At 42.0% G+C, this 24,216-nt stretch overlaps 1 protein-coding gene across 2 annotated transcripts in view; it reads right to left on the bottom strand.

The window, feature by feature from the left end:
- TBXAS1 (thromboxane A synthase 1) overlaps window positions 1-24,216 on the bottom strand; it is a 231,123-nt gene that overhangs the window by 83,337 nt on the left and 123,570 nt on the right. For both annotated transcript variants that reach the window (XM_027842282.1, XM_027842283.1), the window contains one exon: window positions 16,806-17,111. In XM_027842282.1, coding sequence (XP_027698083.1) covers window positions 16,806-17,111 — 306 coding nt within the window. The remainder of the gene's footprint in view (window positions 1-16,805; window positions 17,112-24,216) is intronic.

The following is a 24,216-nucleotide window of genomic DNA, read 5'->3' as shown; positions in this document are numbered from 1 at the left end:
TGAGGAAGATGAACCTGGCGCTCTATCCACTGTTCCATCTAGCTGCCCCTTACAAACTATTACCCAGTTAGATAGAAGAACCACTTATTCTAGTTGGATTAAAGTATTAGGCTATAAGCCCAACCTCCACAGGTTAACTGACAGCATCTTTGGCCTAACTCCAATAGTACAGAGGATGTCAGAGTGGATATGGACTTCCTTCTGTCCCCACATGATTCTGTCTTCTTCAGTGAGGTCTCCATACTTTGAAAACCTTATTGTTCCAAGTAGCTTGGAGATTAGGAGTATTTGGTATGACAACATCTACTAAAAACCTTGTTCTGAAGGTTTTTGTTTTGTTTTGTTTTGTTTTTATGAATCATTGTTATGACTGGTCAATTACAGGCAGCCTTTTGGCCTCTGATAATGGTTTAGTTCCAGTACTGTTTATTGGCTGAGTTCTCCAGGGTGTTTTGAGGTCTGAATGTGAATGTGGAATCTGGCAGTTCATGAAAGACAGTGAACTTCTGATAGATAATTTTGGCCACTGGTATTTGGTAAGTACTAATTTTTTACAGCCTGCAGTGATGTGTTGCACTGTTTCCCCTGACTTCTTGCATAATCCACCTTGATCACTCATTCTGGGCTCCTCCTGTAGTTGCTGGGGTCGAAGATCTGGTTATGAATTACCATCATTAGTCTCTCCATTTCAAAAAACAAATCTACATGACTCAGCTGGGACCTCTAAGGACACCTTCCAGGTCTCAGTCTATGATCCTTTGATCTCTCTTGATCTTCACAACAGTCCCCAAGAGACAGATATTGAAGACATTGTTGTGCTCATTTTACAGAGGAGGAAACTGAGGCTTGGAGGGGTTAAGTGGGTTGGCCATGGTCACACAGCTAAGAAGTGTCAGAGCCACATTTAACTCTAGATCTACTCTAGGTCTGCTTTCCTGGACTTCATCATCTCCAGAAACTTATCATTTTGCAAGATGAAATCAACTGAGAAATTTCCACTTCTTTGCACCCACTATCCTTGAGGCCCCTTTTTGTTATTGTTCAGTTGTTTCATTCATGTTCAACTTTCAGTGACCCCATTTTGGAGTTTTCTTGGCAGATACTGGAGTGGTTTGCCGTTTCCTTCTCCAGCTCACTTTACAGATGAGGAAACTGAGGCAAATGGGGTTAAGTGACTTGCCCAGGGCCCTCCCTCCCTCTCATTGGAGAAGGTGGAGAATGGACATCGGAGAGCTCCTCTCAGATTCTCCACTATTTAAGGATGGCACCCAGAGAACTGTCGGCATTTCCCACCTGGCTAATTTCCTGGACATCACCATCTCCAGAAACTCTTCATTCTGACAGATGAAATCAGCTCCAGATTGTTTTCCATACCAGCTTTATGACTTTGTCAGGGTCCCTCCTTCTCCCTTTGCTGGGTAATCTCTAATCTTTTCAGTTTCTTTTTAGATGTTGTCTACCCCATTAGATTGTGAGTTCCTTGAGGGTAGGGATAGCCTTAAGTCTTTCTTTGTATCCCCAGTGCTTTGCACAGTGCCTGGCACAGAGTAGGTGCTTAATAAATGTTTATTGACTGACCCAGACTCTAGATCATCTGCCTCTCAAGCCAATATTCTTTCCATCAACTCATACCTTTCATTCTGATCAAATGAAAGAATATAGCACAATATAAAAGCACTTTGCAAACCATAAATCTCTCTAAAAGAACTAGCAATTATTAGCTATCATGATCTAGGACCTTTTCTCAGCATACTCAGGGAGAATGATGTTGTCTAGGATTGATATATTCAAGAAGGGTATATAGCTCCTTCTTTGTTTGACATTTCTTCATTGACATATTGTTGGTTGACCTCAGGTGGGTGTCACACATGGAAGGCCTTTTGATTCTACCCTTGAATTTTAGTCATTTCATAGGCTTCTTTGGGGGGGGGAGGCAGGTAAGCCATTTAGTAGGTACCAACCATCCATACCACTGGACTGAATGTAACTATATTAGCCATTACTACTGCTTGGTGAAATGATGTCTGCTTATTCGAAAAGTATTTCTACAAGTTTTTGACCCAGCTCATCATGTGCTCTAAGAATCCATATCTATTCTCTTCCTCCTTTTTTGTGTGGAAGTGTTCATCTTTCTATAGTTGCCTTATACTGATGATGAGGATGATAAGGATGATGAGCAAATAGATGGCAAAATGGATAAGGTGCTGGATATTGGTTATTCTACTGGTTAAATTTGGTTAAATTGGTTAAAATTGGTTAAATATTGGTTATTCTACATTGGGTAAGTCACTTAACCTCTTTAGCCTCAGTTTCCTTGGTTGTAAAATAGGGAAAATAATACCACCTACTTCCTGGGGTTGTTAGGACCAAATGTGACAAAGTGCTTTGCAAACCTTAAAGCACAATATAAAAGCCAGCTATAAATAATACAAATAATAATTAAATGAAAGTGACAATACCCATATTAGCCATCTTACAAGGTTGTTAAGAAAGCATTTCATAAACCTTAAAGTTCTATATGAATGGGGAGTTATTGCTACAGAACTGAGAGTCAGAAGGAAACATAGAGGTCATCTAGGCCAACCCCAAAGCATGAATCCTGCCCTTAATAATCCCAACATGGAAATGGTCATCCAGTATCCTCTTGAACAGCTCCAGTGATGGGAACTCATTATCTCCAGAAGCAGATGTTACCATGCAAAGGGAAAGAGTTGAAAATGAGGGCTACTGTGCCCTGCCCTGTCAGATCCGGATATTTGGTGACTTTAGCCAAGGGGCCTAAGGAAAGAAATGGCTATTCTCCCTGCCTTGGGGGAGTGGTAGGACAATCTCATTCTTCTGCAGCATCAGAGCCTAGGAGGACCAGGCACCACAGCTCCTCATACCCAGTGGGGACTTGTGTGGGCCTTGGCTTCCAGCAGAGGCTATAGACCACAGTCTCCAAGATAAGGGTTGAGTGTCCCCACTTAGCAGAAAGCCTAAACTTCTGGGTCCTGACCTTAACTGACTGTGGTTCAATACCAAAGATAGATGAACAAGGTTATGGCTATGGTCACATATCTCCACAAAGGGTATTGGCTTGTTTCATTGCCCTGATACCAGGCTAAGTTATGAGGGTCTCAGGCTATTGCTGCTCTCTCTCTGCCTCAGCTTTCTCTAAAAGTATAGATAGTACAGATTACCCTTCAAATCACCGGTCATACAGCTAATGAGAAAAGGCCCCCTGGGAGTCATTCAATACTGATCACAGTAGGTTGGCATTCCTCCCCAAGGGCAGAATATAATGGAAAAACCAAAGACCACATGCTAGATGGGGCATAGGTCAAAGAGGAGCCACATGGCTAAAGTATCTATGTCAGTGGGTGTAGACGATATGCCCCCAGACCAAATCGAGAGGCTCTGGCAGCCCTGGAATAAGAGTAGCTGACATTTGTGTGGTGCTTTGGTGTTTAGAAAGCCCTTACATAGTTTATATGAGCATCACAAAAACATTGTGATGTAGATAGTAGAGATATTGTTATTTCTATTTTATAAATTGGGATAACTGAGACTTGCCTATGGTCATATAGCTAATAAGTATAAGCAAGATTAGAACACAGGTCTTCCTTAGAAGAACTCTACCTACAAAGTCAACCTGCTTCCTGTTTGTAGATATATCCTCATAATCTCTTTGTCTTGTCTACATCCAGGCCAATCCCAGCAATCTGGCACATGCTTGAGAAATAGACACATGTAATAAAGCTGGTATACATGGACAATACAAAACCCTTTCAATAGGTAAATGATTCAACAGTCTCTTCCCTTAACTGGTTTAATCAAGCATTTATTAAGTGCTTAGGATGTTCAAGGCACTGGTCTATGTACAAAGGATAAAAATACAAAAATGAAACCTTCTGTGCCCTCAAGTAACTTGAATTCTATGAGGGCACAACATATAGGTATGGGAACAGATACAAATCAGTACAAAGTAAATTCAAGGTAATTGGGGAGTTGGGGTGCCAGGAAAGGTCTTGTGCAAAAGGTGGCAACTGAGCAGAACTTTGAAACAAGAGAGTGATTAATTTTAAGAGAATTAGTTGAGGAGGGAGTGCATCTGAGGATGGGGAGGGGTGACGATCAGTGCAAATGCACAGGGATTGGAGATCGAATGGGGAATGGAATGTTGTGAGTGAGGACCATCAAGGTGGCCGGCTTGGTGAGACCAAAGTGTATGAAGGGGAGTAGTGCACAATAAGCCTAGAAGATGAGGCTGAAGTCAGGTTGTGAAGGGCTTTAAATGCTAAACGGAGGCGTCTGTAGTTTATCCTAGAGATAATAGAAGCTTACAAAGCAGGGGAAGGACATGGGCAGATCTGTGCTTTAGGAATATCACTTTGGCCACTGTGTGGTGTGTGGACTAAAGAGGGGAGAGGCAAGCAGGAAAACCTTTTAGGAGGCTATTGAAATAGTACAGGTGAGAGGTGATGAGGGTTAACAACTGTGTGAGTGGATAGAAAAGGATGGAAATGCTGGGGAAGGGAGGAGGGGAGGAAAGGAGAGGGAAAGGGGAGGAGAGGAGGAAAGAAGAAGGGAAAGGGAGGGGAGAAGGGAAGAGGAGGGATGGGAAGGGAAAGGAGAGGAAGGGAAGGGAAAGGAGGGGAAGGGAAGTTAGGATTTAGATGATGATCCAGCAAAAGAGACTGAGAAGGAGCAATCAGACAAATAGGAACACCAAGGGAAAGTAAAACCAAGGGAAAGTAAAGTCCTGATAACCCAGAAAGGAGAGAGTATGCAGAAGGAGAGAATAGTCATCAGTGTTGAAGGTGGCAGAGAGGTCAAGGAGAATGAGATTTGAGAAAAGGCTACTGGATTTGGCAATTATGAAATCATCTAGTAACTTTGGAGGGAGCAATTTCAGTTGATTGATGAGGTTGGAAACTTACAGCAAGGGACTACTACTAACATGTGGGTGAGAGGAGAGGAAGTGGAGACAATAAGGTTATATGGCCTCTTTTCCCCCAGGAGTTTAGCTGTGAAAAAGGAGAAGAAATTTAGGATGCTAACTTGAGGGGAAGGTAGGGTTAAATGAGAGGGGAGACATTGGTGTGTTCGTAAGAAACAGATGAGATAGAGGGATTGAAGATGGGTGTGCAAGAGGGTGGAGAGAGAGGAGGAAGAGAGGAGGAAAGAAAAGGAGGGGGAGGGGGAGAGAGAGGAGAGGGGGGAGGGGTGGGGGGAGGAGGAACAGAGAAGAGAGAGGGGAGGGGGGAGGGGAGGAAGGGAGTAAGGGCAAGCTCGATTGGCACTTAAAAGGGTTTGCTAACACTTTTTTCATGTGAATAACAATATAATAGCCAGCATTTTATACCATTTTAAAATTTGCAAAGGACTTTACAGACATTATCTGATTGGATTCTTGCAACAGCCCTGGGAGATAGGTGCTGTTGTTATCCCCAACTTACAGCTGGGGAAAGTGCAGCAAGAGGTGAAGTGACTTGTCACCCAGCTAAGGAGGGTCTGAAGCACATCCAGCGTCAGGACGGTAATTCCTTGTCTATTTCCTCACCTTGACATAGGAACATAGTTAAGAGAAGGGAGGAACCTCAGAGGCCATTGTAGACCAGTTCCATCATTTTGCAGATGAAGAAACCCGTGGCTCAGAGAGACTGTGACCAGGGCGAGGTCATCGCATCAGAGGCAGAATTTGAAACCGGGTCCCAAGTCTGCCGAGTGAGTTCTATTTCTGCTGTATTGTGCGGCTTCACGTTGTGCTGTCGTACCATGTAAGGCTTTACAGCTATAAAACTCAGGAGCATTAAGTCCTGTATGACTGGCAGACTGCTGAATTAATTTGCCTAGAGTCACGTGGCTAGTTGTGCTAGAATTTGAACTCGGAGCTTCTGGGGTCTAATTCCGCCCTCTTCACTCTACCACAAAGTCTCCCTTCTCTCAAGGCTCATTAACACTTAGGTCGTAGGCACTGGGGCCTCGGGAGCTTCTTGGGTACCTCCATAAACCCACTTCCAGTTTGGTAGGTGCTCCCAGGTATTTATTTAGGCTTTGATTCCATGGTTGCCATGGAGAACAATGAGGACGGCAGCAGCATCAGCAGCAGGAGCTCTCCAGCTGAAGGGAATGCAGGGAAGCAGGAAGGCGGGGCTCCCCATGCACAGCTGAGATTTCAAACGCACAGGTAGCCGCTGAATACTGAACAATGTAAACGGGGGTGCTTCATACCCAGTTACTTAGGCGGCCCTTGAACCTTGATTCCTACGCCCTGGGGCTTTGCCTTGTTCTAGCCCCACTGGACTTGGTAGCTACCTTGGTCATGCCTCCACTTCTCTCTCTCATGGGTTTAACACTGATCTCCAACCTCTACTATGGACTTTGGCTTTTCCTTCAGACCCTGCTATTGTCTCTCCTCTCGTGTACTTAGTCTTCAAACTTCTGTATCTCAAAGTTCTGTATCTCTAGCCACTGACATCTGCTTGCATCAACAAGGCTGTCCCAACTAAAGTCTCTTCCCACTTCTCTAGATGGGAAGGCTTTAGTGAATGTCATAGAACCTATGAAGACCGTGCTCCTTTTCCCACTTCAGGAACTGGAGTTAGGCATGCCCTATGGGAACTTTTTTGTTCCTCCTTTCTTTTAAAATCAGATAATGCTTACTTCTTATAGACAGATGACACTAATGACCTACTAACAGTAGGGTTTGGACTGTGCTTTATTTTGCCAGTAATGGGGATGGATTTGTGCTAAGACAGCTACTTTCTTTCTTAAATCCTCCCTGTCACTTAGGGCATATTTTTATGAAATGGCTTGCTGGGGTTTAAAATGCTGTCTGGGATTATGGAATAGACTCTTTGTGAGAAGCCCACTGGTCCACCCAGGAAACATATCTGCGACTTTGGTCCCCTTATCAGATTCTTAATCAACTCAGCTAAGCAGATCCGAATGCCCTTCTTTTACAGGAGAAGGGGGAAAGGCCCAGCCACATTTTAATTATGCATCTACATTAATTATAAGACAATTTGGTAAGAACTGAAATAATAATAATGATAAATAACAATAACTGACATTTTCAAAGTGCTTTGTGGTTTACAAAAAATATACTATAAATGTTATTGCAGGTGATGTGCTTAACAGTTCTCTGATGTCGATAATGTATTATTCTTTTACAAGTGAGGAAACTGAGACTCAGAAAAGTGAAGGTCTTGCTTATATTCCTATAGCTAATGAAGAGGAGACTCAGGACTAGAACCCAGGCCTCTTGATCACAAATCCAGTATTCTTTCTACTATGCTGTAGCTGCTGCCAAGAATTAGTTTTTAAAGTTTTAAAAATGTGGATTTTCTCAAAATGCATACCTTGTGGTCAAATTATTCTAAAGGAGAGACTATGTATCAGTCCAAATGAGTTTGTGATTAATTTACAACCTGGCTGTGTAGGGCAGATTTATAATAACAATTAAGCTGAAGGAAAATGGACCATAAATTTTGACTGGGCACATCGAGCCCCAGTGAAAAGAAATGAGTAGAGTTTAGCCAGATCAAAAGTCAATAATTTCAGAATAAAGTAACAGAGCAATGGGGGAGTTCAGCTTACATGGAGGGAAGAAGTTGGTGTTTTTCTTCTTTTATCTCTAAAATCCAAATTTAGCTAGCAGTCTGAAATGCCAACATTTAAAGGATTTTATGAATGATGGGACATTTTCCTATTTTATAATCAGAGCAGTAAAACTAGTTCCAATCCCTAATTATTTCTTTTAAGATGTTATTTGTTTCTCTCTCTTGTGTTGCTGTGTCTGCACATGCTTAGAGAAAGTGCAGAAAGAACTACCAGGAGGCTTGCTTTCTGTGTGGAGATTACAGCACTAGTACTGTGTCTTGGACATTTTAGATTTGCAGTAAATATTTGCTAAATGAATGAATGAATGAATGGGCGAATGACTTAGTTAGAGTTGTTTTACATTGACTTTTGAAGGGAGATGGGGGGAAAAGACCCCATACAACTTAAAAGCTGGACTCCTCACTCTCCCTTATCCCACACATCCATTCCACCGACAAGCCAGTATTGTCCACAACCCCTTTTGTTCCACTCAAGCTAGCCCAGGCCCACATCACTTCTCACCTGAATTCTCATAGGAGCCCTTGATTGGTTTTCCTGCTTCCAATCTCCCCTCTCTAAGCCATGCTCTACTCAGTTGCCAAAATAATCTTCCTAGGGTACGAATCAGACCATTTCTCTTGCTTGCTTGATAAGCTCCCATGATTTCTCATTGCCTTTAAGATCAAATACAAACTTCCCTGGTATTTAAAGCCCACCACAACCTGGCTCCAACTGAACTGAGCATCACTTCCCTTTATCTATTCTTTGATTTAGTCAAACTGACTTTTCCTACTGTTTCTAACATTCAATTCAATAAACATTTATTAAGTGCCTCCTATGTGGCAGGCAAAAGAAAGATGGTTTCTGCTCTCAAGAAGCTTACATTTTAATGGGGGAACACAGAACAACACACAAAAGAAAGCTGGAAAGCTGGAGGGGGAAAGGGACATGAGACACTTCATCTCCATGACTTTAGAGGCAAAGGCTGTCCCCCATTCCTGGATTGACTTATGCATTCCCTCTTTGCCTCTATCTTTTAGAATCTTTATTTTTCTTCAAAGCTCAGTTCAAATACCATCTCCTAAATGAAACATTTTCTTGTGTCCCTCCAGATTCTGGTGCTTCTCTCTGCCTCCAACCTCACCTTTCACCTTGTTTTTATATAATCACATACATGTTGTGTCCCCTGATAGAATATAAGCTCCTTGAGGGCAGGGATTTTTTCATTTTTGTTTTTGAATCCTTATCACCTGGCACAGTGCCTTAGATAATTAGTGTTTGTGGATTAATCCACCAAATAGAAAGAAATAGCAGAAAGTGAGATGTCAATTGATTCTGAGCTAAAATATAAAGAAAGTAGGTTAGACAGGCTGCTTATGGCCACGAATGCAATTAAACAAACATTTATTTAGCCCTTATCACATACAAGTCTTGGTGCTAGGAGCAAGATACTTAGCAAGACAAAAAGAAATAGTCCCTGCCTTCAAGGAGATTACAATCTATCAGGAGAGATATGAATGCCTATAGAAAGTAATTTCAAAAATGCTATCCATCCCCAGAGAAAGAATTGATGGTGTCTGAGTACAGATTGAAGCATACTTTTTTCCTTTATTTTTCTTTAGGGTTTTTTTTTTTTTTTTTGGTTTGTGTTTTCTTTCACAACATGACCATTATGGAAATGTTTTGCATGACTACACTTGTATAACCTATATTGAATTGCTTGCCTTCTCAATGGGGGTGGGAGAGGAAGGGAAAGAATATGAAACTCAGTTTTAAAAACAACAGTTAAAAACTGTTTTTACATGTAACTGGGGAAAAATAAAATAGTAAATTAAAAAAAATTTAAAAAAAGAAAGCAATTTCAAGAGGAAAGAAGGCATTGACAAAAAGGCCTGGCACATAGGAAGGGAACAAAAGTTGTGTTTTGAGGGAAGTTAGGATTTCTACCAGGTAAAAGCTGGTAAGGAAATGTACCAATGACCCAAATATGGGTAACAAAATAAGCTTACAATTTAAGCACAAGAATATAAACACAATCTCCTAAGTGTCAATAAAACTTGGAGAGATGGGCCTCATGGCTAGATCGTGGCAGTTGGAAGGAATCTATTTTTCAAAAGAAACAGGGGCGTAAGCACCATTGTAAAGAAGGTATCTACTTTTATGGAAATCCATGAATCTGATGCAGAATGCATGTGAGTGAGGAAAAATGATAAAGAAACAGAAATATGAGATATAATTGTTGTGAGAGCATACTATATAATGCCTGGCTAGAAAGTAGACATCGATGATGTGTTGGTACCAATAACACAGTAACTTTCACGGTGGCAGATACAGAAGTGATACTACATTGATGTGGATGGGAAATGGAATTTTATAAAAGAAGAGAACTTTAAATTCTTTATTTCCTTAGCTGACAATTTAACATAAGGAACTACTATTCTGGGGATTAATGTTGGCCAATAAGAAAGAATTAGTTGGGGATATGGAAATAAGAGGAACTGCAGGAAAAGTGACCATTTTGGAGTTCATAGGAGCAAGGAAAAGGAATATTAGATATTACAAAACTTGTATACTAGATTTTGATTTTTAAAATGCTCAGAAAAAAACACTGAAAATTATTTGATGGCTGGAGACTACAAATGGAAATAATGGCTTAAAAGAGATTGGAGGTGCTAAAGAAAGAAGCAAACCATGATGAGGAAAAAAAGAGAGAGGCATGTAGGGAAACCACTGTGATGACACAGGTAGCTCTCTGACCAGTCCTTTTTAAAGGATATATGGGTCCTGGAATCAGGAGGACCTGAGTTCAAATCCAGCCTCAGAAACTTATTAGCTATGTGACCCTGGGCAAGTCACTTAACCCTGATTGCCTCCAAAAACTTTTTTTTAAAAAGGATATATGCAGAAGATGGATGGAAGGGTACATAAATAAGGAAGACTACAAAAGGATAGGGCAGTTAGGTGGTGCAGTGGATAGAGTGTTGGGCCTGGAGTCAGGAAGACTCATCTTCCCGAGTTCAAATCCATCCTCAGATACTTACTAGCTGTGTGACCCTGGGCAAGTCTCCTAATCCTGTTTGCCTCAGTTTCCTCACCTGTAAAATGAGCTGGAGGAGGAAATGACAAAGCACTCCAGGATTTTTTCCAAGAAAACCCCAAAAGGCGTCACAAAGAGTCAGTCATGATTGAAAAACGACTAAACAACAGCAACCAACACAAACTAAACCAACAACCAACTATCAGAATGTCATCAGGGAGTTCAGAGTAAGCCGAGATGTGGAGAAATGCCGGCAACAACAAAAAAAGACTTTTTACGTGCTTTTAGAAATAAGAAAAAGCAAGGCAAAGTTCCTCACCCTACGAGGGGAAGAATGTGTGATGTTGGCAGATGACAGGGAGATAGCAGAACTACTCAGCTCCCATTGTGTTTCCATATTCTCCATCAGGGAGAATGATTGTTCAAGTAGGAAGAGTAGAACGAACAATACAGAGGTAAGGAGATGGAGAGCAACTTAGACATTTTAAATGAACTTAAGCAGTGACAAATTACATTCTAGGATGCTGAAAGAATTTACAGATGTGAATTTAGGGCTAATGGTGGGTATTCTGAAAACTCAGGCAGAAGGAGAGAGGCACTAGAATATTGGGAGAGGAAAATAATAATGCTCCAGTTTTCCAAAGTGAGAAAAGATAGATTTGATAAATTACAGATGGATAAATGTGATGCTGATCCCCAGGAAAATTTCAAAAGCAAATCATTGAACATTTAGGGGAAAAATGTGATCACTGGACACGAACATGAATTCATGAAGTACAAATCATGCCAATCTTAACCCATTTCTTATTTTGACAATTACTATGTTGGTAGATTGGGGGCAATTATGCAAATATTTTGTATCTTAGTAGATCTTTGAGCTCGTCAATGTGATGTTCCTTCCAAAGATGAAGACCATAATGCATCCTGTGGAACTCTTCTCCATGTCCTCCCATAAGTTCATCACAGGTGATCCATTCAGATGGTCTTGGGAGAGGGGTATTCTTCTTCACTTACTCCTGATACCAATAGAACATGAGTGATGTCATCCACTGGTCAGCCTTTGCTCTTGCCATGTTCATTTCTGATTCACCGTCCTCATCTACTTCAACCTTTGCACTGAAGTCACTAAATATCAAAATATATGTCAATTTAATTTGAAGCATCTTCTCAGATTCTTCAGAAAATCTCTCTACCTCTTCATCCTCTGCAACAGGTGTTGCTGCATAAACTGCAGTTATTTTGCTGGTGGTATTTTTTTTTTGATACTTAACCTAAGCACTGCAATGAGATGACCAAATGTCCCATGAAATAATGTTTCTTAATTGCTTTTGGGAGCACTCTAAAACCAACTCTGCCAACAACATTATTTGTTTCTCCAAGAGAAGCCCGTGAGTCACCCCTCCATTTAGCTGCAGATTTTTGCTTTCTTCTGGTTGCATTTATAGGATGAATGTCAAGATTGATGTGATTCCATTCCCATAGAGTAGAAGATTCACTCATTGGTTATTGGACAAATATCTCACATTTAGAGCACCAACAACTAAATTAAAGTGCATCAGTACCTTGATCTCCTTTTCTGTCACTTTGCTACCATGACTGCAGACAGAGAAGGGACTGCCCAGGACTGAGGGCTATTTTGTATTTTTCTTTATTTCGAGGGTTGCTGTGGCCAAAGCATTCATCAATGAGTGGTCAGCCTACTGGTGATAAACCTTTTCATATGTAGTCAAACTGCTCCTTAGAAAGCAGACTCAGTCTGTTGCTGGGGCCATACTTGGAGTCTTTCCTGCACGCTAGAACTGGCCAGAGCTTGTACGACACTGGAATAGCCTTCAAGAATGCAGGCTGTCAATGTGGAAATATGTTTTCGTATGATTGTACATGTATAGCCTATATCAGATTACATGCTGTCTTGGAGAGGAAGGAGCAGAGGGAGGGGGAGAAAATGTAGAACTCAAAATCTTGTAAAAGTGAACATTGAAAACTAAAAACAAATCAAAAATTAAAAAAGAATCCAGGCTGTCTCCACCGCACAAAGCAGCATTTAAGTAGGGCTTTCTGAAGTGTTTTCACTATAGCATCTGAGAAGGAGTAGCAGGCTGTTTTTGTGAATAAGATGGTTCAATGTGGATTGACCTTCTTGCTGTTCTTTGAACGTGGTGCTCTGTCTCCTGACTCTATGCTTTTTTACTGGTTGCCCCCCCATGCCTGGAATGCTTTCACTCCTCATGTCCACCTTTTGGATTCCCTGGCTTCTTTCGTTTCTCAGCTCAAACCCAGCCTTCTTCAGGAGGGCTTTCCTGGCTTTCTCTTAAACCTACTGGTCCCTTCCTTCTGAGATTATCTCCCACTTACACTGTATATATCTTGCAAGTTCCTAGTTGTTTACGTGTTGTTTCCCTCTTCATAATGTGTGTGCCATGAAGGCTGTGTTTTTGCCTTCTTTGTATCCCCAGCATTTAGCACAGTGACTGGCACAGAGCAAGGACCTAATATGTTTTTGTTGATTGATGGATTGAATAGTATTGCTGTTTAGTGGGTTTGCAACCTAAACCATGTTCATTAATATCTCTATGTCAGTCTTTAGTGGAGTCTCTGGTGGCATCCTGCCGTACTTTTCGGCCCTGTCTTATTCAATGTTTTTATTAGTGACTTAGAAGAAGACATAGTAGGCATGCCTATCAAAATTATAGATGGCATAAATCTGAGAGAGCTGGCTAATATGACAGCTGACAAAATCAAGATTAAAAGGGATATCAATAGGGTTGAAACCAAAAAAGATGAGATTTACTTCAATATATTAAAACAAGGTGTTTTTTTTTTCTTATCCTTGCTATGTCATGGGGCCCCTTTGGCTATCTGGTGAAGCCTATGGACCCCTTCTCAGAATAATGTTTTTAAAGGCATCATGTAAAATACTTATGAGTACAAACAGCACCAATTATATTGAAGTACAGTTACCAAAATACTGAGAGCAAGTTCATGAACCCCAGATTAAGAACTCATGCTTTCAAAAATCTGTGATAGTTCATTGTGTGGGTATTTTCTCTACTCCTTTCAGAGTCTTGGTAGGTAGTTCTTTGAGTTACTGTGGCCAAAAAAAAAGCCACCATTTGTTAGCCAACCTTCTGGTGATAAACCTCTCCAAATTTAGCTACATTGGTCCCTAGACAACACTACAGGTTTCATCACCAGGCCCTATACTTGAAGCTTAGCCTTCTTAGCATAGCCTTTGAGGACCTGGGGTTGCCTCCACATAATACTGAGGCAAAGAGTGGACTTTGGTGTAGGAAGGTTCAGTTTAACAAGGACAAATGCCAACTCTTGCCTTAAATGGTAAAATTCTTAAAAAGTAAATTGCCCATGTGTAAGACAACACTTCTTGTGATAAAGCTCTAAGTGTTTGAATTGGCTTCAACCTGAATATGAGCCAAGATTGAGATGCGGCAGGGCAAAAAGCAAAGACTCTTAGACTGTCGGCTGTAGCGCAGTGTCCAGATCAATGGCTCAGTGCCATTGTGGTCTGCAGGCATTAGAACACGTCTGGAATATCCGATATTAGATGCTGCATTCTAAGAGAAACGATGATGACGTGAAGTTTGGCCAAGAGGGTAAGGAGTCTGTAAACTACATCATAGGGGCAATAGTAAAAGAAAATGGAGCTGCTTAATGTGATAAGAATCATACTAAATGGAAAGCGATTGTGGAAGGAGGATTTGACTTATACAGTGTAGTGGCACAGAATTTTAGAGTTTGAGAGAAGCTCAGCCATCCCATAGCTGAAAAGGAATCTTTACAACATACCCTACAAGTAGGTTATTCAGTCTCTGCTTGAAGAGCCCCAGCAAAGGGAAATCCACGCCCTCCCCAGGCATCCCATTTCACTTATGCTTAGCTCTAGTTGTCAGGAAGATTTTCTTGAAATCGAGCCTCTTTCGATCTTCTGTCCATTGCTCCGTGTCTTTCCCTCTGGGGCCAAACAGAACAAGTCTACATGGAACTAGAATGAATGAATGGCTAGAAGAAACCCAGAGGCTGGATTTCATTCAACCTATGGAACTGATAGAATCACAGAAACTCTTGGATACCATCTAAGTGGTAGACAGGCTGTGGGCTGAACTAATCCTTGAAATACTGGAAAATAAGGAAATTCTTGCTAACAATTAAAACTGTCCCCAAATGGAATGAACTGCCATGCATGTTTGTTAGGTAGAAGTGTTCAAGCAGAGGCTACCTTATTATCTGTCAGCTTTGGGACAAGTCATTTAACTTCCATTTCCTCATCTGTGAAATGAGAGGTTAGGAAGGAAAGGAAACAAACACATTTATTAATATACCATTAACAAAGGTTCCATTTATTATGTCCACCAGGCACTGTGCTAAGCACTTCACAAATATCGTCTCATTTGATCCTCAAGATAACCCTGGCCTTAGAAGGTCTCTGGAGGTAGAAGCTGTTATTACCCCCATTTTACAGATGAGGAAACTGAGGCAGACAATGGTTAAGTGACATGCCAGGCTCATACAGCTAGTGAATTCTGAGGTTGGATTTGAACTCAGGGTTAAATTAATTACATCAGGAGTTCTTAACCTAGGATCCATGGCTGTATTTCAGAGAGTCCAAGAACTTGGATAGGAAAAAAAATTAAATATTTTCACTAACCTGTTACTAAAATTTAGCATCTCCTTTAATTATGAATTTTTAAAAATTAATGTCAGGGTCCACGACACAAAAAAGTTAAGAACCCCTGGCCTAGAAGATCTATAAGACTTCACACAGCTCTGAAATTCCCTGTTCTTCTATTTCAGAAGGGTGGGAGGATGGACGAGATGACCTTTGAGGTTCCTTCCAATGCTAAGCTTCTCAATCATAGATGACAGAACGTTGGAGCAAGTAAGGGTTTTTGGGATTATCAAGTACAACCCTTTCACTTGTGGCCCATAAGAAAACTGAGCTAAAAAGAACAAGTAACGTACTAAACTTTCCAGTCTCAAGACCCCCTCATACTCTTACAAATTATTGGGGACCCCCAAAGAGTTTTTGTTTGCATCGGTTATATCTATTGATTATATCTACTGATAGTGGTAATGGAAGGTCATTGCAAATGGGGATTATTTCGTTCTTTGTACTTGCATCCCAAACACCTTGCACAGTGATTGGCATATAGTAAGTGCATATTAAAGCTTGTTGGTTGGTTGAAAGTTATATACTTTTAGTCTTAAGAAATTAAAGTGTCTTAGAATTATTATAAAAGTAGTTTTAACCTCATGGGCCTTCTGAAAGGCTCAGACCACACTTTGAGAACTGCTATTCAAGGGCATGGGCAGCTAGGTGGTACAGAAAAGCACGGGGCTTGGAATCAGGAGGACTCATCTTCATGAGTTCAAATCCAGCCTCAGACACTTAGCAACTTGTGACCCTGGGCAAGTCACTCAATCCTGTTTGCTTCAGTTCCTCATCTGTAAAATGAGCTGGAGAAGGAAATGGCAAACCACTTCTGTATCTTTGCCAAGAAAACTCCAAATGGGGTCATGAAGAGTTGGACATGACTGAAAAACAACTCAAAGGCATACAGAAAATTAGTGGCAGAGCCGGAACCCAAACCCAACTCAGTTAAGTACTCCTTTACCTGGATCCTATTTCATGTCTGATCCTACCTTTAACCCTTCAGGTTGAGGATTTTTTATATGTATCTATATATCTCTATATAGATATGTATATATGTGTATATGTATGTATATATGTGTGCATGTATATATCTGTGTGTGTATGTGTGTGTGTGTATATATATATATCTCTATATATATATATCTATATATATAATTTGTTTAGGATTTACCAAGTGCTAACTAAATATTAATTCACGTGTCATTACTAGCAATATGCTTATCAAAATGAAAATGCTGGGGGCAGCTAGGTGGCGCAGTGGATAGAACATCTGCCCTAAAGTCAGGAGGACCTGAGTTCAAGTCTGGGCAGAGACCAAACACTTGACACTTACTAGCTGTGTGACCCTGGGCAAATCACTTAACCCCAATTGCGTAAAAAAAAAAACAACAAAAAAACCCCCCCAAAAACCCACAAAAAACCAAAATGCCGCTGTACCAACTGCCTCCCTTCCACCAAAACCCAAATGACGTCACACGTATCGCAAATGAATCAAATCAGACCTGCACTTACGTTTCTCTCACTGAATTTATCCACCTCTCTCAGGAGCTTCTCCTGGCACTCAGAGTTGGTAGCCAACAGGTAGGTGACAAAGGAGAGGGTGTTGGTGATGGTTTCATATCCAGCAATTAGAAAGATGAAGGCTTGTCCCACTATTTCATCTGTAGTCAAGGCCTTCTGTGGCACATTGGATGTAGTTTGGTGAGTGGGAGGGTCTCTATCTTGAATGTTCTGTCTGACAATGTCAAAAAACTCTATACCAACAGAGGAAGAAGAACCACGGACATCTAGGAATATCTGGAGGAAATCTCTTCGTCTCTAGGAACCAAAAGGGAAAAGGATACACTTTGAACCAATCAACCAACATTTATTAAGCACCTATTACATGCCAGGCACCGTGATAGGTGGTGGGTGTTCAAGGGTAAAGAATGAAATATTCTTCACTTGCAATGAGGAGGAGACAAGTCCATATCAAAATATATATACTTAGATGTAAAATTAATAAATACAAATTGCTATAGAGTAGTTTGAGAGGAAGGGCATTAGAAGTTGAAGGATCAGGAAAGGCTTCATGCGGAAGATGGTGCCTGAGCTACCTCGAAAGGGAAGGGAGACTCAGTCCTTAAGGATTCTTATGGACAAAAAAAAAAGTGTAGGGGAACCCTGCCTTAAGGCAATAGAATAAATGAAGAGCCAAGCTTCCAGCTGTCACACCTTCTAAATTGCGCCCACGTTCTGCCACAGATGACCTATACTGCCTCTATTCCCAGGTTCCATCGGTTCCACTCGGCCAGCGTTTGGAGGTTAATAGGGCTGACTGGCCCCAGGCAAGAATGAGAAGGAATTTGTTTTCAGCTGTCCCGATGCCCTCTCCTGAACCTCCTTCTTCTCCTCTGGTGCCCTCGCTGCCTCAAGTCCCTGCTTGTCTCCCCTTATCAGTTATTTATTCTTAAACATGAGGAGGTGCCAGTCGATGAGTTAACTCCACTTAGGAATATTTGTAATTTAAATCTTATCTCCTTGTGGAATGAAGGGACCAAGTAGCTTGTTAAAGGAATTTCAGGTTTCCTTCACTATGCCTACTTATATGGTAAAGTCTGGTTGAGTCTAGCTTTTGCAAAGGTTACAGTCTCTCCCTTCCAGATAGCCTCCTAAAGGAAATCAAGCAAGAGGCTGTCCTAGCTTTGGCTGTTAGACATCCACTATTGGGGAGCTAGGATAGAGCACCGGCCCTGGAGACAGGGAGGCCTGAGTTCAAGTCTGGCCCCAGACATTTACTAGCTGTGGGACCCAGGGCAAAGGAAGAAGAAAGAGGAGGAGGTCATTTACTATTGTTGTTTCATTTTTGTTTTGTGTTTTTCCCAGATGCAGGCCAGAGACTTTCACGGGTCCTTCCCTCTGAGAATGATCCCTCTTTCTACCTTTTCTTTTGACCTCTTTTTTCTCCTCGTCTTCAAGTCTCTTCTCTCCTTTAACCTTTCCCTTCTCTGTTAGCAAGGCTGGACCCTCTTTCCCTGGTGTTCCCTTGCCCCTCTAACTGCTTTTCTCTTAGTCCTCTTCCCTCTGATTATTCTGTCCCCGGATCCCTAGATGCCAAGGAATCACTGCTCACTCTATCCTCTCCTCCCCTTCTTCTCTGCTCCCCCCTCTTACCTATTATGGTATTCTGCTGTTATGAGAAAAGCTTCCTTTCCTACCCCTAGGCCCCTGGGCTAAGCACAAATCTCTGCGGCCAACATTTTTGCTGCTTTGAGCTCTTTGTAACTACAATGCAAAGGCCAGTTCTTTGGGGGTAAGATTTGGGAAACAGAAATGCTGCTCCAAGACCTTTCAAGGTGGGGAGTTATCAAAGGAGGACTGTGGGGGTGAGGCGGGGGGTGGGAAGGGGATTTGACTTTAGTCCTGGTTTATGCAGAGGCAGAAGGGCAAGAATCTTCAGCTGTTGGAGAGTTGGATACAAGATGTGTGTGTACACATGGATGTCATGTGTGATGATATCCATGTGCATCGTTTCAGAGAAACTCTATCTCGATGCTATTTATAAATATTAAAACATTAACAAATTAAGAAGAAACGTCAGGGAACCTGGTTTGGGGGGATGGTAAAGGCAGGAGTATGCTGGAATCAGCTTAAATTGGGGAGTTGATTGTTAAATTTTCGGCATGAGTAAGTATGTACACCTTGGAAATCGGCAAACACAACAAATCAGGGACTGATTTATTGTTTTGTTGATTGTCTAGACTTTAGAAAATTATGGCAAAGATGTTAATAATACAGATTAAACTTAAAAGTGTGCTGAAAATATTGCCCCCCCCAAGAGCTGGTTGTTAAACAAACCAGCACTCCCCTAGTAAGGGGATGAGTAGTTATAGGAGAAACTTGGTGGTACAGTGGATAGAGTACCAGGCCTGGAGTCAGGAAGACTCATTTTCCTGAATTCAAATCTGGCTTCAGACACTTACTAGCTATGTGAACCTGGGCAAGTCAGTTAACCCAGTTTGCCTCAGTTTCCTCATCTGTAAAATTAGCTGGAGAAGAAAATGGCAAACCACTCCAATATCTTTACCAAAAAAACTCTGAAAGGGGTCACAGAGAGTCAGACATGACTGAAATGACTGAACAATAGCAAAGTTACAGGAGATGGATGGAGGCAGCTGCCCACGATGGGGCTCAAAGTGATTGTCCAGATTCTGACATAAAACAGAAGTGCTTATCTGAGATATAGTGAAGACAGGGTGTTTTTATTCACAGGCCTAGTTCTCAGTGTCTTTCACTGCTAACCCTGGGGTCTCATTGACTTTTTTTCTAGTTCTTATCTCTCCTTTTGCATGTCTATCCCCTTCTTGGTGTCTGTTTTCACTCTGTCCTCCCCCTGCCTATCTCTCACTCAGACTGTCTGTCCCTCTATCTATTTAATTTTTTTAGAGGTTTTCTGACATATCTTCCCAGATTCCCGCCTCTCTCCCTGCCTCCCTGCAGGTACACAACAACTGAGTGTCAGGGATGCCTGGGGTTACGACCTAGCTGGATATTCAGTATCTGCATTACTTTGTCCCTCTTTCCATCCTTTTCTGTCTCTTTCTCTTTGACTTCCTCTGTGTTCTCTAGGGCTATAAATCTTGTTAGGGCTGGTTCCAGCCATATGTGATAGCATCATTGTCTGTGTGCAAGGACAGAAAGAATGCTAGAATAATTGAGCTGGATGTGAAACTGTATAGGACAGATAGATGAAGGTCTCCAAGTAGAGAGAGTTCACAGCCTCCCTTTTTCATCCATTCTGGTGTTTGCTTTTTCTAAAATACAGACTTTTCCCCCTCATGTCCAGCTGAAATCTGTCCTGCTTCAATTGAGGCTCTCAGCCTCACATTTGGTTATCAGAAGTGAAGCAATCTGCCTACAAGTACCCAGACAGACGAACAGCCTCTGAAACATGGTGGCTGCTTTGTGAAACACGCTGTGAGGGTCATTCCTCATCTGAGTCACTGCAGAAGACAAGATAACTCATGAGATAACTGGGGAAACAGAAAATGAGGGTGGGATAGATAATTGGTGGTCAAATTCTGTTCTGGCCCTGCCCAATCTAAACGACTGAAGATATCAACCAAGTGAAGTCAGAAGAATTGGATTTGAATACTGACTTTGCCACCCCCTTAGTGACCCTGGGTACTTAACCTCTCTGGGCCTCATTTTCCTCATCTGCAAACTGATCCCTAGATGACCTCTAAGGTCTTTTCCATCTCTAAATCTATGACACTAGGATCTACCCTTTCGCCCATTTCCATCTCATCAGTAGAAGGTAAGCTTCCTGTGGGAAGGAACTATTTGTATTTTTTCACACCTAGCACAGGACTGTACACATTTTTGGTTTTGTCTGGGCTTGTGACTTCATTGGCCTTCCCAAGTGAGGAGAGCCCCTCCTCTAGGGCAGATTTGCAATAGTTTTGAAATAGCTCAGCTGTCTGTGGCATGGAGATGTTAACTGACTTATCCAGGCTCATACAGCCAGTCTGCATTAGAGGGAGCACCCGAACCTAGATTCCGAGGCTGGCTGTGTCCACTGCTCACTAAGCCACAATGCTTCTCCTACCTAGAAGCTACTTAATGAAGGCTTACTGGATGGAACTGAAGGATAGAACAGGGGTCCAACTCCTCTCCTTTCTAACTTCAAAGAGTGACTAAGGCCTGAACAGAGGAAATAACACTGACAGCCGGTGGATAAGTGCTCTCTTTCCTTTTGGAAAGGGACCTACCTCTTCTGCCTGAAGTCCTGGAAGGCAGCTTTAAATCCCGTCTGTGATTCCTAGACTCAGCCCTGGCCTTCTGCTGGCCCCAGGCCCTTAGGCATCTATTTTAAACTCATTGGCTCGGGGCTGCTGGGGACATTAAGCAGGAGCCAACTCACAGGACTTGTCTGGAGGCATCCCCGGGGATGGAGGTGGCCAAGGCCAGGCCTGATCCTTCCAGCAGTCAAAGCCGCTCTTGATGCCCCTCCCCCTCCCCCCTCAGCTCTTGCAAGTTCCTAAATGCCTCTTAGGTCTTTTTAGAAAAATGTTCTTAACCTGGGGTCCATGACCTTGTCGTTAAAATGTTTGGGTAACTGTATTTCAATATCACTGGCTTCCTTTGCAATCCTATGTATTTTATTTTATGCATTTAAAAACATTGCTCTGAAAAAGGGCCCACAGACTTCACCAGGCTGTTTCCATGTAACAAAAAATGTTAAGAACCCCTGACCTTGAAACTTACCCAAACTAATAACTATCGAGGTTGAGATTTTTGTCCTTCAACAGCAGGGGAGAGGCTGTCTGGGGACCTGTGGGACTGTTAGGGGAGAGTCAGGTCAACTGTTTCCACTTATTCTCCCAATACAAAGAAGATTATTTCTATGATTTCTGCCTCTGAATATGAAAGGTTCTTAGTTTAATCATGACATAAAAATAAACCCAAATATGCACACGAGTAAAAATAGGTGTCTTATTCATCCACTGGCCGTGACTCTGGGAAAAAAAAAATATTTACCTTTTAACATCTGTACTGCATCTAGGAAATTTTGAGCCAAGTTTTCTGACTATTTGAATGGCTCTACCTTGACATAAGTAGCAGTGCATTCTTGCTATTCTCAGATTAGCTGCTTGTTTGAAACCGTACTCCAGTTCATAAAGGGAGAAGCCCCAGGCAATCTCAATAATTGGGTCGGCAGCATCCCCTTCGCTCTAGGAAAGTATTCAATACAATGGCTGTAGAACTTGTAGACTGAGTCTCCAACCTGAGGGCTGAAGACTTGGACTGATAGAAACCCTCAGAGTTGGGAGAACAGCCTCCCTCTCAACCCCTCCTCCATCGGGAACATGAAAAAGAGAGAGTTTTCTTCCCTTCAAGTCTTTGCAAGGGATGTGGTTTCCATCTTTAGGGGAAACCTAGGGGAGGGAGGGAATTGGTGAGTCCTATTCTCTTGTATTTTCAAGGCCTTCTAAGTTCAACTCGGGGGGTCAAAGACATTCTGAGCACATATAAATAAAAACTCCCTATCTCCTAGTTCTTGGCACCTTTGCCCGACCCAATGCTACCCACCTGGAGCACAGGAGGATGAAGTTCGTCCCTCCAAGCTCCCCCACACATAGCAATTGACCTCCGATTTCTAACTTTTCAAGTCAATGCCCTAACTATTAAACCATACTTCCTCCCATTACTAATCCCCATGAGCCACCCAATCTTTAAGAAAGCTCTTTTCCAAGCTATATCCAGAGGAAGCGCAGTTGAACACAAAGACATTTAGAGCCTCTTGCCCTATTTAGTAAGTTGCCTTACTCTAATCAGGCCCTTAAAAAACAAGCAGGCATTTTGACATTAAGCTGTGGGAACAACCAGGATGAAATCATTTCCTTTACTATCCAAAAGTACTGAGGCATGAGGATGTCCTTCTGTACTCTTAGGCAATTCAAAGCAACAACTATTTACTGAACACCTACTATGTGCTGGAGCTGTAAAAGGAAATTAAAATCTCAGATGAAAATAACAATAGCTGACATTTATATTATGCTTTGCTTTTTTTTTTTTTTTAAACTGTGTCCTTTCCTCATAAGACTGATGGGGCTGCGGAAAGAAGTTGATCACCTAGAGTCTGTAGTTTATCAAAAAGATTATTCCCATTACCACGGATTTTTGAAGAGACATTTGTGGATAGAACACTAGTCTTAGACAAAAATGTGAGTTCAAATTCTGCCTTACCAGCTGTGTGACCGCGGTCAAGTAACTTAATCTCTCTGCCTCAGTTTCTTCATCTGCAAAATGGGGATAATATGAGCCCCTACCTTAGAGAATCGTCATGGGGATGAAATGGGATAACACACGTAAAGCACTCTGCAAACCTTAAAGTGCCATGCAAATGCCAGCTATTATCATTACTACATTCTCTACATTGAAAAATGGCAGCATTTTTTAAGCACCTACTATGTGCTAGGCACTGAACTAAGGGTGGGGCATATAAAAACAAGAAAACAAGACAATCACTTCTCCCAAAGAACTTACGTTCTAATAAGGGGAGGCAAAACATAAGGGGGAGCATAGAGGAGGAAGCAGGTCAGGCAGAAGTGGAAAGTGAGGCCTATTTGGAGAGTCAGCTCAAGGCCCAGCCCTTCTCAAGCTCTAGGCAGAGACTGGACAGGCGGTTGGTGTGCGGAAGGAACAGACCAGGTCAGACATATAATTGGTCAACAGCTGACTGAGTTTCAGTCAAGGTTCGCTTAGATTTCATATTGTGCTATGCAATCATATGCTACATCAGTTCCAGAGTTGTAACTAGAAATCCTGGCATATGAGACAGATTCATTGGAGTTGTGAGTAGGGGAAGACCATCTCCAGAGCACCTGGCCTCTGACTGCACAGCATAGGGGAAGGAGAAGGGAAACAGATCCCAGGACAGACGGTCCATTTATGGACACGGTTGTTGGGAGAGAAGGAGCAACCTGTCTCCTCTTCCTCCTCCCCCTCCCTTGGCAGACTGACATCCCCTTATCCTCTCCTCAAGCCTGCCTTTCCCCCGAGCTTCCACAGGGAGGTTGTGGCTCAAATTCTGTATCTGTAAAATGAGTATTGTAATGCTTGTGTTACCTACCTGCTAAAAGGCAGGGTATCACGCTGGATACAGAGCTGTTCTGGAAGCTGGGAAGATCTGAGTTCAAATGTGACTCATACTAGCTGCATGATGACCTCTGGGTGAGTCACGTAACCTGTTTGTATTCTAGGTAATTCTCTAGACTAATAAGTTGTACAGAAGGTGCCAACCTGCATTGGTAAAGGCAGTTTCCTCACCAGGGAGTTCCCCATACCCATGAAATCACTGGTTCATTTCCTATTTCCCTCATTCCATCACAGCATTGTCACCAGGATCAAAAGCAGTTTAATTTGGGGCAACTAGGTAGTA

Source organism: Vombatus ursinus, unplaced genomic scaffold (genome assembly GCF_900497805.2).
Source record: "Vombatus ursinus unplaced genomic scaffold, bare-nosed wombat genome assembly UNPS02014870.1, whole genome shotgun sequence".
NCBI lineage: Eukaryota > Metazoa > Chordata > Mammalia > Diprotodontia > Vombatidae > Vombatus > Vombatus ursinus.
This window is presented reverse-complemented; position numbering and strand designations above follow the sequence as displayed.